Source organism: Tachysurus vachellii, chromosome 9 (assembly GCF_030014155.1).
Source record: "Tachysurus vachellii isolate PV-2020 chromosome 9, HZAU_Pvac_v1, whole genome shotgun sequence".
NCBI lineage: Eukaryota > Metazoa > Chordata > Actinopteri > Siluriformes > Bagridae > Tachysurus > Tachysurus vachellii.
This window is the reverse complement of record NC_083468.1, coordinates 19,421,606-19,437,514: the sequence shown is the minus strand read 5'-3', so window position 1 is coordinate 19,437,514 and position 15,909 is coordinate 19,421,606. Positions and strand designations below refer to the sequence as shown.

At 36.8% G+C, this 15,909-nt stretch overlaps 2 protein-coding genes across 32 annotated transcripts in view; both read left to right on the top strand.

Annotated features, from left to right (window-relative positions):
• The window catches only part of mical3a (microtubule associated monooxygenase, calponin and LIM domain containing 3a), a 75,320-nt gene extending 69,465 nt beyond the window's left edge, over positions 1-5,855 (top strand). For all 30 annotated transcript variants that reach the window (XM_060878129.1, XM_060878158.1, XM_060878152.1 and 27 more), the window contains 3 exons: positions 2,775-2,874; positions 3,049-3,122; positions 3,954-5,855. In XM_060878129.1, the coding sequence (XP_060734112.1) occupies positions 2,775-2,874; positions 3,049-3,122; positions 3,954-4,138 (359 nt within the window). In that variant the 3' untranslated portion in view covers positions 4,139-5,855. The remainder of the gene's footprint in view (positions 1-2,774; positions 2,875-3,048; positions 3,123-3,953) is intronic.
• A 1,200-nt stretch (positions 5,856-7,055) lies between these two features.
• Positions 7,056-15,821, top strand: ttc38 (tetratricopeptide repeat domain 38). Of its 2 annotated transcripts, none has more exons than XM_060878125.1 (14): positions 7,056-7,211; positions 7,557-7,634; positions 8,346-8,427; positions 8,624-8,795; positions 9,523-9,696; positions 10,261-10,336; positions 11,401-11,520; positions 11,605-11,664; positions 12,703-12,741; positions 13,116-13,197; positions 13,748-13,913; positions 14,422-14,581; positions 14,754-14,827; positions 14,981-15,821. In XM_060878125.1, exons 1-14 carry the CDS (start codon positions 7,182-7,184, stop codon positions 15,066-15,068), a joined length of 1,401 nt encoding a protein of 466 aa, XP_060734108.1. In that variant the 5' UTR covers positions 7,056-7,181; the 3' UTR covers positions 15,069-15,821. The 2 variants fall into 2 exon arrangements, with proteins under 2 accessions (XP_060734108.1, XP_060734109.1); XM_060878126.1 differs by having other exon boundaries at positions 7,199-7,218.
• The last annotated feature ends 88 nt before the right edge of the window (positions 15,822-15,909 follow it).

Genomic DNA, 15,909 nt, shown 5'->3' with positions numbered 1-15,909 from the left:
ATAACTGCATGGTGTACTGTTTGTCATAAAACTTAATAAAAAGCAAAACAAAAAACAATCACCCACCCATGTAAGCACGTGTTAGCTGCTTCAGTCCTCTGTACAGCTGCATGTTATAACCGTGTGTTACTTGTGTGTTTTGGTGTGTGAACTGTCCATAACCTAAATCAAGGGGTTCTCAAACGTTTTATAACTAGGAATTTCTTTAACTCTAAAATTACTTTTATGGACCCCCTCAGTACTGATTCATTTCATCAACATTATTTAATCGAATCTGTCTATTAGATCCAAACAGTAGTTTTATTTCTTAACTACACCAGGACACATTAGGTTAAATTTATTTAAGATTATTTATGGACCAGCTTGTTAGCGTTATTGATATGAAACCCCAGTCAATTCAAGTGAACTATTATAAGTAAACAAACTCCGCAGTGAATATAAAATATTGGGATGTGATTTCTACACTGTAGAATACACTGTTTTTACAAAAAAACAACAGACATTGGTCATTTTGTACAGCAGGCTAAGATACAAGAAAATAAAATAATGTGACTTTATTTCAGACCATTTTAGATCATCAGTCATGCCATTTTTAAACCCATACACATATTTTAGCATACCTTAAAATAATTCTCCTGAATTTTTAGATTGGATTATGTACAATGTTTAGCATATTTGCTAAAATCAGGACAATAGTTCAGTATTTTCCTTTAGATTCTTTTTTTTTTTGATTTATAATGCAAACAGATTTAAACACAAATCGCAATTAAAATAAAGCTATGGACTCACTTGTATTATAAAATAATATAGAAATGACATAGTAAATCTGTTCTGAATTTTGGAGGGAGTTTTATGTATATCAAAAATAAAGTAAAGCATGTTTATTTTGCTATAACCAAAAATAAATAAATAACACTTTTTCTCTCAAAACAAATATTTATTTATTTATTTTAATTAACAGATATTTGTGGAAAATTAGTTTGAGAATTCACCACAATCATAATGCAATTTCTTTTTCCATAAATAAATAAATAAATAATAATAATAATAATAATAATAATAATTAATTCTTAGTACAATTTCTGTCCAAGATAACTGCACCGTCACTACAGATATTATAAGCAGAATATTCCTTCAATCCCATTATTGTGTGTGTATTTGTGTGTGTTTTGCTCTAGAGCTCTGAATCCCTGTGTGTTTTGGTGAAACTGTGCTAACTCTGGTTTTCTCTTTGTGTCTCTTCTTCGGGAGAGAATGGGGCTGAATGTTGTGGAGGCTACTGGCAGTGCGTGTCCACTGGATAAGTTGCGCCTCTCAAAACATGTCGTCCAGTTTGTCTCTGTCTCTGTCTCTCACATCGTACTTGTGTCTGAAGAACTTTGCTTTGCCTCTCTGTAGGCCTCTCTCAGCAAGCACAACCATTCGGTTTTTGTGTGTACTCTGTTTTTCCTCCACTTTGTCCATGTCCATGCTGCAACCAGGTTTGCTTGGCTCCTCTGATCTTTTTGCGTGTGCGTGTGTGTTTGGGATGTTAAAGGGACTGTCACAGGCATTTAGGACTGTACTAGCATGGATCGACGTGTACAGTCGGCCAACTTTGCAGCCAGTGATTTTAGTCTTGCATGCCGCATTATTTATATCCATGCACACAAATGTTTTGGTAACTTTTTTTTTGTTGTTGTTGTTGCATAGGATCAAGAATGTGGATCTTCCCAGTCAGTAGTATTTGGTATTTGCTGTTAGATTGGGTTGAGCTTGATTATATACCACAGCGCTGTTAAATTCTCAATTCTGATGGGCCACAAGATTATGAATTAATTTTCTACTACATCATTTTAGAGAGTAGTGACAATTAAAAGTGTTTGTAACTGCTACATCTGTTACTTTAATTTTCCAAAATGGCTGAAGATAAAGAAAAGGGTCTTTTGTAGGAGTAATAACAAGCGGAATAACAGGAATGAACATCCATGGATGTTCCACAATGTTAGGTGTAACTCTATGGATAAAAAGTGCAACGTCCCCTAATTTAATACATGAACAAATTGTAATCACTTGGAAAGCTACTGTGGTATAAGATTAATAAAACATTTGGCCATGTGCTGTTAAAAGGAAATAATCAAGCTCTGGTGGTAGCAGTGTGTTGTATTTTAATAAAAAATGCGATTGCGATTGAAAAAATGCGATTGTTGACAAAATGCTTTGCTTCACGCCGCATCACACCACCCTCTCTTTGATTATTTTCTTTTAACAGCATACCCTATTGTGTTTTATTACTTTCATATAATCAAGCCTCTTTTACAGTTTGAAGGCCATACGAAAGGTTGAATGAAATGTAAAATACTATTTATTTACATGCGGTTTTCTATCTTTCTGAGTGCATTCTTTGGTCCTTGGCTAAAAGCATAAAATGGAACTGCTACCTGACTAAAAGAAATAAAACAAATTAGACTATAAGCTCAACCTTGAGAAGAACAGAAAGCCCCAGAAGTGCAATCTAGTGTTTCAATTGCTCTCAGATGTGCTTTTAAAATCAGAGCTCTTACCTCCACGCCATCTTCTGTGAACTGACCAGTCAGACTTGACTCCAGGTCAGCGCTCTTGCTCCTGACCCACTCCTCCCTCTCCCTATACCGTCATTCCCTAACGAGAGGCATCCCGGCTTGGCTGTCATTGCATTGTCAGTGTGTATGTGCGTGTGTGTCCATGTCGAAACTCTGTGTGATGCACTGGACGTCTGGAAGTTTTCTCACTCTTTCATGCTTTGCTTCTTTCAGGAATGGGCAAAAAGGACGACCCGAAGCTGATGCAGGAATGGTTTAAGCTGGTGCAGGAGAAGAATGCCTTGGTGCGCTATGAGTCAGAGCTGATGATATTGTGAGTAATCCACCTCCAAGTCTGAATCATCTTCATGTTGAGCTTGAAAGCTTTTGAGGTTTAAGATCACTAAGGGAATTATTTTTTTAAAGGATGGAATAGATAGTGTGGTTGTTATGTCTTTTAAAAAAGAAAGTAAAAATTGTAAAGTATTTCATGCTGTTGTGTCTTCAGTGCTCGTGAGTTGGAGTTGGAGGACAGGCAGAGTCGACTGCAGCAGGAGCTAAGAGAGCGTATGGCAATTGAAGGTACGTACTGCCCTTTTATCCTTTAACATGGGGTATTTGTCTACATGGTTAAAACAAGGTTAGCATAATCATGCTGTGCCAGATGTGCAAGATTTTGGCATAATAATAATAATAATAATAATAATAATAATAATACAGTTTCTAAAAATCTTTTTTTTTCTTTTAAGCTCCATCACACATTTATTCTCATATGTATCCTATACTGCACCCATATTATAGTCATTTAAACTAAGTATAGTTCAGACATCAGATTATATCTTGAACCCATGCTACAATAACTATGAAGACTATGGTACTATCTGTGGTCATTTCGATTAATCCGAGTGACTCGAATCTTTTGATTCCTTTCGCAAAAAAAGATTTGTTCATTAAATCGTTCTGTGACCCTTTCCAAATGTTACACCATTACCCCAGTAGGTGGCGCCAGTGTGTGTCTTTTTAGATATAATATGCAAGTCGTTTTGTTTATTCATTCATTCATTCATTCATTCATTTTCTACCGCTTATCCGAACTACCTCGGGTCACGGGGAGCCTGTGCCTATCTCAGGTGTCATCGGGCATCAAGGCAGGATACACCCTGGACGGAGTGCCAACCCATCGCAGTTTGTTTATTCATTTTTAGTTTATTCAAGTTTTAGTGCAGAAAAAGTGGCCTGGTGAATTTATTTTTTTAAAAAAGTCATCAGTTAGTGCTGGACCCCTGCATTGTGCCATCAGTCCTCTGGGATAGCTTCCAGGCTCCCTGTGACCCTGTGTGTAGGGTAAGTTTTCAGAAAATAAATAGATGGATGGATGTGAAGAATTTGAGCATGCATTTCTCTGTCTTATAGACCATTTGAAGACTGAGGCAGAGCTGGCCGATGAAAAACGAATCCTGAATGAGATGTTGGAGGTGGTGGAGCAGCGGGACTCTCTGGTGGCTCTCCTGGAGGAGCAGAGACTCAGGGAGAGGGAAGAGGACAAAGACCTAGAGTCTGTCATGCTCTCCAAGGGCTTCAACCTCAACTGGGTTTAGTAGTAGCAGCAAATCCACTCAACATGATCTTCACAACATCACTATGAGGAATGTAAGGACTCGGTTGAGTCTGCCTGCCTCTCTCTATGACATTGATGCATCATTCTGATGTTTACGAGTCATCCTGGCTCGGCTCAGGGTCGGTCTCTTCACCTGTCTTTCTTTGCGCTTCAGTGGAAGTCAATTCAAGCCTTTGTGTCTGTACGAGACATTTTTTTGTGTTCTTTGGTTTCAGAAAGGGAATAAACAGGGATGTCAGAGACTTTTGAAAAGAAACACAGCTTTTGTAGAATGTGCTGGTCAGCAGCTGTTACAGAGGAGAGAGATCCTTGGACTCAATATCTATACTTTTTTTTTTTTTTACTTTGACTACTGAGTGAAAGTAGAAATGTACTATAGATGAAATGCCTTTGCTACCCACAATGCAATGTGGATACATCAATGGCATTTTTTTGCCACAATCTATTTCAATCAATTCATTTGTCCAGAACTGTTTAGCAATGTATTTATTTTACTTGTTTTACAGTAAAAGCATGCAATGATTTTTTTTGCATACTAAAAAGAATCCTTACGTGTTCTTTATTAAGTTATGATCAGGAATTGGTTCGTTTTATTCTCCCATTAGCCACCTCATATCAGGACTAAAGGAAATCTAAGAACAAGCATATCATATTGTATATACGACTTGGCCTTTAGCTCATATTCATTGGTGATATACTCTTGGTGAAGCTTCTCATGTACAGTGTCTAGTGCTGACTCCTTGCTCTTTAAGTGATCTTACACTAGTTATATTTGTGTAAGTTTACTTACAGCTCTCTGAAATTAATTTCCAACTGCCCACTACAGTTTACAGAAACAGAGGAATATTGTGCAAATATTTTCACTCATGGAAATGCACATGGGCAATTGCAATATTAATGTTTTTAAAGATATCTCAGTCTAGACAGTGCATGAGAAAGTAATATACAGTTAGATCAACGATATGTGGTGGATTATCTTTGTATGTTTTTTTTTAGAATCCCTGACTTTTATTTGATATCGGATATCAGTACGCCTCAGCATCTCAGTTACATCATTTGTCTCCTTGATTGCTGAGACTAAGCAAATCCACTTTGTGTCTTCATACTGGGATGAAAATCAGAAACTGCATGCACTGGTTGTGTAGCAAATTTGAATTTCCCACTTATTGTCCTATTTACATCCATGATGTTTACTCGCCTTTACAAAGTTTTTTTTTTAATGTATTTGTTTTTATTAAAAAAAAAAACATTTTTTACTACATGTGAGCATTCACATATCACTAATACACAGCAAGAAATCTTCATATATTCTGCAGAATCATTTGTAATGCCTTTGGACAAACTGTATGTGTTTCGGTCACATACTACGTAGGTCGACTGTACTCGTATTTCAGCTTGGTCATCATTACCCTGTATAGATTTACACAGATTTTGTATGTATGTACAAGATTACTGTGAGAAAAAAAGTTACATGCAACGTAAAGCCTAGTTATTTAGACTGTGTAAATTGTTTTACAGAGTTTATTGGTATTTATTAACATGTGTGAAAAATGTATTATATGTAAAGAAAACAAAAACCTAATTTTTAAATTGTATGTTGTCAATTCTTGACATGTGTAAATGCTTTCTGGTAGCTAATCTGCATATAAGACTTTGGATGTACGTTGGAAGGTAATAAAAAATGATTTTGTTCCTCAGTTTCTGTATGACGCTTTGTTCTTGTTTAAAATACGCCATGTATCCTGTTCAAGAAACAAGACAAAACATGCAGATAGAAGTTTGACAGAGGTTTGAGAAATAAGCCCTTTGAGCTCTTCATCTGCCTTGAGGGTAGTGAGAGCTCCACTAATTCACTTAAAGGTTAACTTAACAGTGACTCCTTGAAGTCTAATGAAATGGGCTTTTATTTATTCTCTACAAACATCAGCTGATGAATATCAACAAAAAGAATATTGTTTGCCCACATGTATAACCTCCAATCTTCCTGCGCATGCGCGGACGAGATTAGAACGAGTCGACTCTTTGAACCGAATCCTTTAGGTGATCACAGAGAGCCGATTCACATATATGAGCCGTTCTTTATATTATGTATTCAAATTATTTTTTGTTGTATTTATTTGTCGTGATTAATCGTGCCAATATATCACAAGCTTGAATAAAATTTCGTTGAACTGGTTTGCTAAACTGATGAGCTAAACCGAGTGAATCACAGAACACCGGTGCGGTAACGTGACGTAGCACGTATGGTATTACGCACACGCGGAAGTTAAAAAAAAAAAAAAGCTAATAGAGGTGCGTTATAAACAGTTTCGGAATTCCACCTTCACTTGGCCATCTTTATTCAGTATAAGTAATGGAGTTGCTTGTTTACGTCCAAAGAGTTGAAGTTTGAATTACACTGTTAAAAGCACTTACACAGGGGGCACGGTGGCTTAGTGGTTAGCACGTTCGCCTCACACCTCCAGGGTCGGGGTTCGACCCGCCTCCCCTGTGTGTGTGGAGTTTGCATGTTCTCCCCGTGCCTCGGGGGTTTCCTCCGGGTACTCCGGTTTCCTCCCCCGGTCCAAAGACATGCATGGTAGGTTGATTGGCATCTCTGGGAAATTGTCCGTAGTGTGTGTGAGATTGCGTGAGTGAATGAGTGTGTGTGTGTGTGTGTGTGTGTGTGTGTGTGTGTGCCCTGTGATGGGTTGGCACTCCGTCCAGGGTGTATCCTGCCTTGATGCCCGATGACGCCTGAGATAGGCACAGGCTCCCCGTGACCCGAGGTAGTTCGGGTAAGCGGTAGAAGATGAATGAATGAATGAAAAGCACTTACACTGTTAAAACCACCCGTTTTCGTGCACACAGTGTAGCTGTCGCCAAATTGCTGACGTCACACTCAGTAAAGCGCTGATAAACCCACCACCAGAAGAGAAGAAATCCGGTCCGGGTTTTACTGCTGTCTCAGCTTTAGGCTGAATTTACATACAACTTTTCCTTGTCAACTTTTACAGCCGTGTAGGAAAAACAAGTCTTTTGCAATGATTGCTGCTAGTTTTAGAGACTGTGCGGTAAGAGGTTTGTTTTGTTGTTGTTGTACCTTTACTAGTGAGTTACCTGTAAAATGTGTGTATTGTTACACTAAATAGAGTAAATAGAGATAAATGTACCGCTATTTGTTTACATTATTCATAACACAGTACGTGTAATACATATGTATAAGAAATAGAGGAAAGAAATCATCTTATGTTTTTGGTCTATACTTATTATACTGCTTTTATTTTTATTTGTATTTATATGTATTTTATTTTTAATTTATATTTCTTTTATTTTTATTTATATTTTTATTTGTATTTATATTATATTTATTTTATTTGTATTTTATTTATATTTTTATTTTTATTTTTTTTCCACAGGCTTGGAGGTCAGAAGGCCTCCCACTGTCCACCAGCAGCAATGAAGCCTGTAAATTATATGACTCCATACTTACACAGGTAACTCATATCTCCAAGCACTAAGTACAGTATACTTCAGTAATAAAAGCGTAATAAAGATTCAGCACAAAACATAGATGTTTCCAACATAAAACGTATCTCGAACAGCTTGACTAAGGACTTTGGTCTGAATCATTGTTTTTCTCTGAAAACTTTGTGTACTGTGTTGCAAGTTTTCAAATAGAGTTGAGTGCGAAAGTTTGCATCAGTGATTTCTGTGCAAGTAAAATAGAAACTGAAGTTCTGTTTTGCTATTTCTGTACCAAAAAAAAAAGACCATTAACATTCGAGGATACGAAAATGGATGGAGGAATACTATCCAGTTCAGAAAATGAGAAACAAACTTTTGACCTAATCTACATTATTTGACTGTTATTTAGAATAATAAAGTAGGACAAAGAAAATGGCTTGATGTTATAAACTGTATTTTTTATGTTCGCTGTGTTAAGGATGTACACATTATTTCACTCTGTTATATAAAGTGCTTTGAAAAGGCTTATTTTAGGGCAATGGATTTCTGCAGGCCTGTATATTTTAGTACTAAAACCTACTATAAAATCACATCCTCCCATCTGCTAGTTAAAAGGTTCTTCATGAGAAAACACTGAGAAAATCTGGATGGCAGGAATACTCTAGAGCATGTTTTAAGAAGCAGTAAATTATGCATGCTCAAATTCTCAACAGCTATCCAATGTCATTTCCTGTGTTCAGTATGTAACATGGCGTAATGATGAGACCCTTGGAGGAATAGAAGGATGTATGGCAGCAGTCCAAGCAGCTGACCCGGACTTTGGTATGTGAAACAGAGATTATAGTATGTGCTAGAAATCAGTGTGCTTATCACATATATGTATACAGACATAAAACTTTATCTCTTGAACAGTGATGATATGCTATTTGTGAATATCATTCTTACATTTTACTATGCCATGCTCATGCTACCTGCATGTTCATGCTAGTTTTACCTCTTTACTCTCACTTTACTGCAGTGATGGGTCATGTGATCAGTACTGGACTTCAGTTGGTGGGGACAGGCAGTTCAGTGCTGCGGGACCAAATGCTGGCCAGTGCTGTGAGCAAAACGGTGGATCTGGCTGGGTGCCAGGAGCTCACAGACCGAGAAAAACAGCATGTCAAAGCCATCGAGCTCTTTGCAAAAGGGTGATTCTAGATGATGACTCTGATGATGATCTAGATTATTTATTATACACAATATTTCATCTTCTGCAGAAAAGTTTTATACCTACCAGCCATTCAGTAATAACCAGGCAGAGAGTTCCCTTTCAACGTATCAAAGAAAATGCGCAGGAAGATTGGAGGTTATACATGTGGGCCAACAATATTCCTTTTGTTGATATTCATCAGCTGATGTTTGTAGAGAATAAATAAAAGCCCATTTCATTAGATTTCAAGGAGTCACTGTTAAGTAACCTTTAAGTGAATTAGTGGAGCTCTCACTACCCTCAAGGCAGATGAAGAGCTCAAAGGGCTTATTTCTCAAACCTTAGGGTTCCCTATATTTTGCACCATCTCCGTTTTTTTTTATTGGCTGGATGAAATACTAATATGTTAACCAAAGCTCACTTCTCTATTTCACACAATCTCTTCTGTAATAATTCCTTAATTAATGTGGCAGTAATTAAATAAAGAAAGGCAAACAGCAATATAAAAAGCATTTCATGACACATGAGGAGAGAAAAGTCTGATTGTGATGTGCATTTAATGCTGCTGTTGTCTAACTGATAAGTACAACAATAACACATTTCTTATCACAGACCTGCGGCACTCCTTCTAAAAAAAACCTTTGTATTTACCTTCCACTCATTTATATGAAAGCCATATACAATACAAAGTCAGAGGCTAACAAAAATGCGGTTGTCTTTTTCAGAGCCCTGGCTAAGGCCTGTGATGTGTGGGAAGATATTCTGGTGGAGCACCCCACAGACATGCTAGCTTTGAAGTTTTCCCATGATGGCTTTTTCTATCTGGGTGAGCAGACTCAGATGAGAGACTCTGTGGCCAGGGTTCTTCCCCACTGGAAACCACACATGCCTCTCTACAGGTAGCACACATCCTATACAGAGTCCAGATGATAAATAATCTATAATACAAAAAGAATGTGGATACGTGACCAGTTACACTTATGTGTTTGAACATCCAGTAATAGATTTATAGTCCCTGCTTTGCATGTATAAAAGCCTTTACTCTTCAGGGAAGGCTTACACTTAGATTTTAGAGTATAGCTGTTTGGATTTGTGCACATTCAGCCTCAAGAGCATTAGTGAGTTCAGACGCTGATGTATGAGAATGTCTCAGGGTCAGAGAGATACATGAGATTGTCTACACCAACCTTGGCACACCATGTTGTTATGCACTTTGCTTTGTGCACAGGGGCATTGTCATGCTAGAACAGGTCTGGAGCTCTCCAGTTCCTGTAAAGACAACTTATAAATGCTGCATCTTACAAAGGCCTTCTAGACAATTGTATGCCACAAGCTTTGGGTTAGGCTCATATTTGGGTCTGATGGTGAAGTGTTCACATACTTTTGACTATGTAAGTGTATCGTTTTTCATTCAATTTTCATCAGTTTTTCTGTCCCTGAATGCATTCCTGTGTTTTTTTTAGCTATCTAAAAGGCCTGTATTCATTTGGACTTCTTGAAACTCGTTTCTATGACCAAGCTGAGAAAGTAGCAAAGGAGGTAACGATTTATTTCTTTGTACAACTAATAAAAAGTTTTGCATTACGTTTTCAATAGATTTTATGTCTGTTAGACATAATTGTTGTATGACAGGCTTTCTTTTATTACATTTCAATAAATATGCAGTTTTGAAGATATAGTTTATTACATAAATAAAAAAATTATATGATGAGTGAGTGAGAGGAGAGAAAAGATCTTGTATATTATTATGTTCCTGAGTGGCTGCATGTCGCCCTGACAATCCTGTAATAAAGTCATAAACTCCTAGTCAGCAGTGTGTCAAGGTGTCTGGTCATAAATGATGGGTCTTTTGTACCAAATGTAATATGCCAGATCAGATGCCTTACATAATCACATAAAGAAGTATGAATGGCAAGATGAGAGAGCATGAGAGGGTAAAGAGACAGGAGTGAGTTAGTGCAAGAGTCTGATGCTACACTATAAGAGGAGAAGCTAATCAGGAATAATGGAGTTTTAGCTTATTTTTGGTGAACAGCTAAGGCATTTGTTTATCCTCTAATTTTGTTAGAAGCTACTGAATTATAAATGAAATGCAATACTTGTGAAATTTGTATCATTACCCAGCTGAGAAATTGTTGCGCTAGAGAACTCATGATGGCCAGAAGTGAATAATGGGATATGTTTATATCTTTGTATTTCTGTTATATTTGGTGAGGATGAGTTGTTTGAGCCTTCATTTTCTTTTCAAGCTGGAGAAAAAAATAAATGGTTTTAAAAGCAAAATGTATAGGCACTGGTCAGGTTCATTTAGATATTTGGAACAGCCTGTACTGTATATGTGCTCACCCACAGCTGTGAGGTTAGTGTGTTCAGAGAAAGATGAGCGCAGGACAAACAACAATTTTCTTTAAGTAACTTTTATCAAACATTTCTATCCGAGAAGATGAAAATCCAAAAACTTACATCCTGTATTTTTTAAGTATAGAGTATTTTATTCTAAATTATTTCAGTTAGATACATTATTTGCATTGTGTAAATGTGTCCATTTGTATAACATGTATATTATTTCTGAGCTAATTTGTTGCCCTGACATTATGGCCCAGGGTCTTGCTTTAACTCGTGAGGATGGCTGGTGTGTCCACTCTGTAGCCCATGTCCATGAGATGAAGGCAGAAATAGAGAAAGGGCTGAAGTTTATGGCATCCACTGAGAAAGACTGGGTGGTATGTATTTAACGTTGTGTATTTATTTGATATTTCTGACAATAAAAATCTTTTTATTAAACTCCTGTATCTTTCATTATAAAGGTGTGTGACATGTTGGCATGTCATAACTACTGGCACTGGGCACTTTATCACATTGAGAAGGTAAGCATTCATAATGACAGTCTTCAGCCAGCCATCCATCCATCCATCCATCCATCCATCCATCCATCCGTGTTGTTGCTGAGTTTTGTATTGTATTATGAGTTGTTTCTTTCAGTGATAGACAATCTTCAGTCATCCATCTGTCTGTTCATCTGTCGTCCATTCGTCTGTCTGTCTGTCTATCTATCTGTCTATCTATCTATCTATCTATCTATCTATCTATCTGTCTATCTGTCTATCTATCTATCTATCTATCTATCTATCTATCTATCTATCTATCTATCTATCTATCTATCTATCTATCTATCTCTGTTGTTGCTGAGTTTTGTATTGTTTTGCTTTGAGTTTTTTTAAGTGATATGTGTATGCTAATGCCAAGGAAAGTGTGTTGGCACTATAGTTAAAAAGTATGGAGCCTTCTTGGAAAACCCACCGGCTGCAGCTAATTTAAGAAATCAGCCAAAAATGGGTTTTTCTACCAATGATGTACATCTACTCTAAACATATAGGTTTTACCAAATTTATGTAGATTACATATATATTTTTGGTTTCTTTATAATCTTGCTTTGGCTTTCTGCCTTCAAAGATGTTTGGTAAGGGGTTGGTTTAATGTGGTTTGTTTACAGTCAGTCTGCATTAATCTTTAAAGTCTCTTATTGCAAACACTGTAAACATTTAGTTCTTACAGATTTACCAGGTTTTTTTATATATATATGTTTAGACTAGGGTATGCAATAGAATCTTTAAATCGCAGTTTTCCGTCTTTACATTTGTAGGTGTAATCAGACTTTACAATGCTATACATTTTATACATAATTAAGATGTGTTTAATGAAGAAATTTAATTTCAGGAAAGTCTGGAATTTTCATAAAAACTGCATATATTGTAGAAATTGTCCACATATAAGCATTTCTTAGGTCTCATATCTAGCAGACCGACACATGTACATGTTAAAGTTACAAATGTTTTGTTTTCAGTGTACATGCAGTTTTAAATGATTGATTTCCATGTTCTATATTATGTGTTTTTGTTTTTCAGGGAGACTATGAAGCAGCATTAAAAATCTTTGATGAGCAGGTTAGTGGTGTAACAATTGCTCATGTATGTGTATGTACAGTACTTGCAAGTGCACTGATGTATTTGTGTGTGTGTGTGCATGTGTGCATGTGCCTGCAGTCCAGGGAGTGGTAAAAGCAAAAGTATGTTTCATACAGAATGTAAAAAGGCTAAGAGAAATTAAAAATTTAAAGATTAGCATTGGGTTTTATTATGAGGGTAGGAACTAGAATAAATGGCCCTGTTTACACCCTGTTCTTTCATGTATGTTTGTTTTAATCATGTGCATTTACTACACAAATGACGACTTACTACATCACTGAGTACCTTTGTAAGATTTTACATTAATAATGTGGCCTATTCATTATTATTTATGATTCTCCCGAACATCTCAGGTATCCCATCGCTGTGTAAACTCAGGAGCCATGCTGGACACAGTGGATGCCTGTTCGCTGCTCTACAGGCTGGAAATGGAGGGTGAGACACTATTTGGACACTGAAAATACTACAATAATTCTATCTCTGATGGAAACATTGTGTGAATATCAGTTATTCATGAAATTTTCATATTGCCAATCTTCAGGAAAATTATGGTCAGAATTATGAATATCTGATATGAGTAAGAGATGTGTACTTTTGACATGTATATCTTTATACTTATTTTTCACAAGAGGCCCTGTCCCATTAGCCAGAAACAGAACAACAGGTCATAAGAGATGTACCACTATAAAAAGTTTAATGTTGGTCCTGTGTACCATTTATTTAATAACTGTTGTATTTTTTTCCACCCATATCGGACATTCTTTTTTTGCCCTGTTAGAAATCAAATCATTGTGTGTGATGTATATTTTACATTGTTTTTTGCACATTGCACAAAGGGTGCCAATAAGGAGTTATCTGTACATACTGTTGGTAAGTTGATTTTTGGCCTAAGGTTTGCTTATGCCCCATGTCTACAGAAACTCCTTGCTTGTAGACTTGTGAGTAGAAATGTGGTCACATGGCCTTGTGTGTACTCCATCTGCAGGCGTGAGTGTGAAAGAGCGTTACCGGGAGCTGTTGCAGGTAACTGAGCCCCACTCTGAGGACCATACTCTTCTCTTTAATGACCTGCACTTTCTTATGGTGTCTTTGGGCTGCAAAGAAACAGGAATCACACAAAGACTACTGGAGAGCCTGCGAGAGTTGGCAAAGTAAGCTGCTTTTCACTTCTACTCCAACAAATAATGTGTGATGGTTTTTGGGATTTATCGAGAGAGACCCAACCCACTGGGTGTGAGAGTGAGAATTACAAGTGACTCTGCAGCCCTCAAACTAAAATTTACACTGACATTGGTTCTGTGATGACCATCGTTATTTATTTTATTCCGTGGATAAAGAATCAGAAAGTGAACAAGGCTCAGGAAGATGTCCTTAAGGGCTGCAACATCTGCTCAAAACTGGTATTATTTCTCCAGGGAGCAAAAGTTTCACATGATCCTGTCCTCTGCGTGACTTTTGCCAAAGTTTAACTTTGAGCCAATTTTGGAGGATACTTCAGAAAAGACACAAGATTAAAATATACCACAATTCTTTTATGTTTTTTTAAACTGTAATGCTAGTTTCTGGAATGACACTGGGTAGTAACTTTGGATATTATATGATATATATTATAGTATATATCTTTTACTGTGGCTAATGCTTTGTCTAATTTCTTTACAGAAACCCTGAAGAAAACCATCAGCATCAGCTTGCTAGCACTATTGGGATACCCATGTGTCAGGCCTTGGTGGAATATGATGAGGGAAACTACAGAAAGACTGTGGAGCTGCTTAAACCTTTAAGATACTGCTTCACGAAGATAGGGGGCAGTGATGCACAGGTCAGGCTCAGCACATCCTAGATTTCCACAAATTTGTGCCCCATACCAAACACAATAATTTGGTTTGCATGCAATGTGATTGTATTTCAATTGCTAAGAAAACATTTCTTTTGTTAATAATTTTTTTAAATAATTTTTTATAATATTTATTTTAATTTATTTTTTTTTAAAGAGGGACGTTTTCAACCAGCTACTTATCCATGCTGCAACGAAGTCACAAGACAAACACCATCAAAGATTTGCCAGGTGATACATTGCTCATAACCTGATTATCTGCAGAATACATTCCACATACTGGCTTTAAGCGTAATGAACTGTTCTGCAGTGTGTGTGTGTGTGTGTGTGCGTGCATGCGTGCGCGTGCACCGTCCAGTTATTTATCTGAATCCAATTTTCCAGGTGCCTGCTGGTTGAAAGAGATGCAGCGAGAATGAACTCCCCTCTCACTGACCGACTCATCCAAAGAGCTCACTCTCTACACATTTAACTGCTCAGGACATCTACTACAGACATATTACTTCACCTGTTACCACTTAAATTAAAACTACTGCTAAATCGCATTAATATACTCGGTCAACCTGAGATATCAGAGCTGTTGAATTTTTCCACACGAATTCAGGGGTGTTGACTACATTTCTCTAACAGCAGCTCTGAAAATAGTTTTGACTGCAAGGCAAACCACAGGTATATATTAATGTGCATGTTCTAATACATTAGGGTTTCCATGGTAACAGCTAGCATAGGGAATTTTATTGTGGATGCAGCATATAAATGAAATAGAAAAAGCACACTTTCATTGATGTAGTGAAGTGTCCCATGATGAGAGTTTTAGCTTATATATTCTCCAGTTTTCTAGTCTCTGGTGTCTTTGTAACATGACAAGCTGCATTTATTTGTCTTATTAATTTTAAGTAAAAAAATGAAGCTAGTGTGACTCTCCCATGAGAGGAACCTGTTCCTTGGACACTCCACAACATTAAATGTAACTTTATTAACAAACATAAAGTATGACATAAAGTATTCCTTAATTAAAACAATTTGTTAATCTTGCCATTTTGCTGCGGTCTAAAAAGATTACGCCTCTTTTTACTGTTGTTGGAAAATAGCTAAAAAATGGAGTGGTGTGATTACCACACTGAAGTTTATTATTTTCCAATAACACCTGTCCCATGTTTTACTCCTTACTTAATCACCGTTATGTCCACACTAAACAAAAAGATACAGAACAGCATTTAAATAAGGAATCTAAATCTTTATTGAACTTATTTAGAGCTTATTCTCAGATCCTAATAGAACTTTAAATGAGAACTTTAAATGAAGGCAGGTGC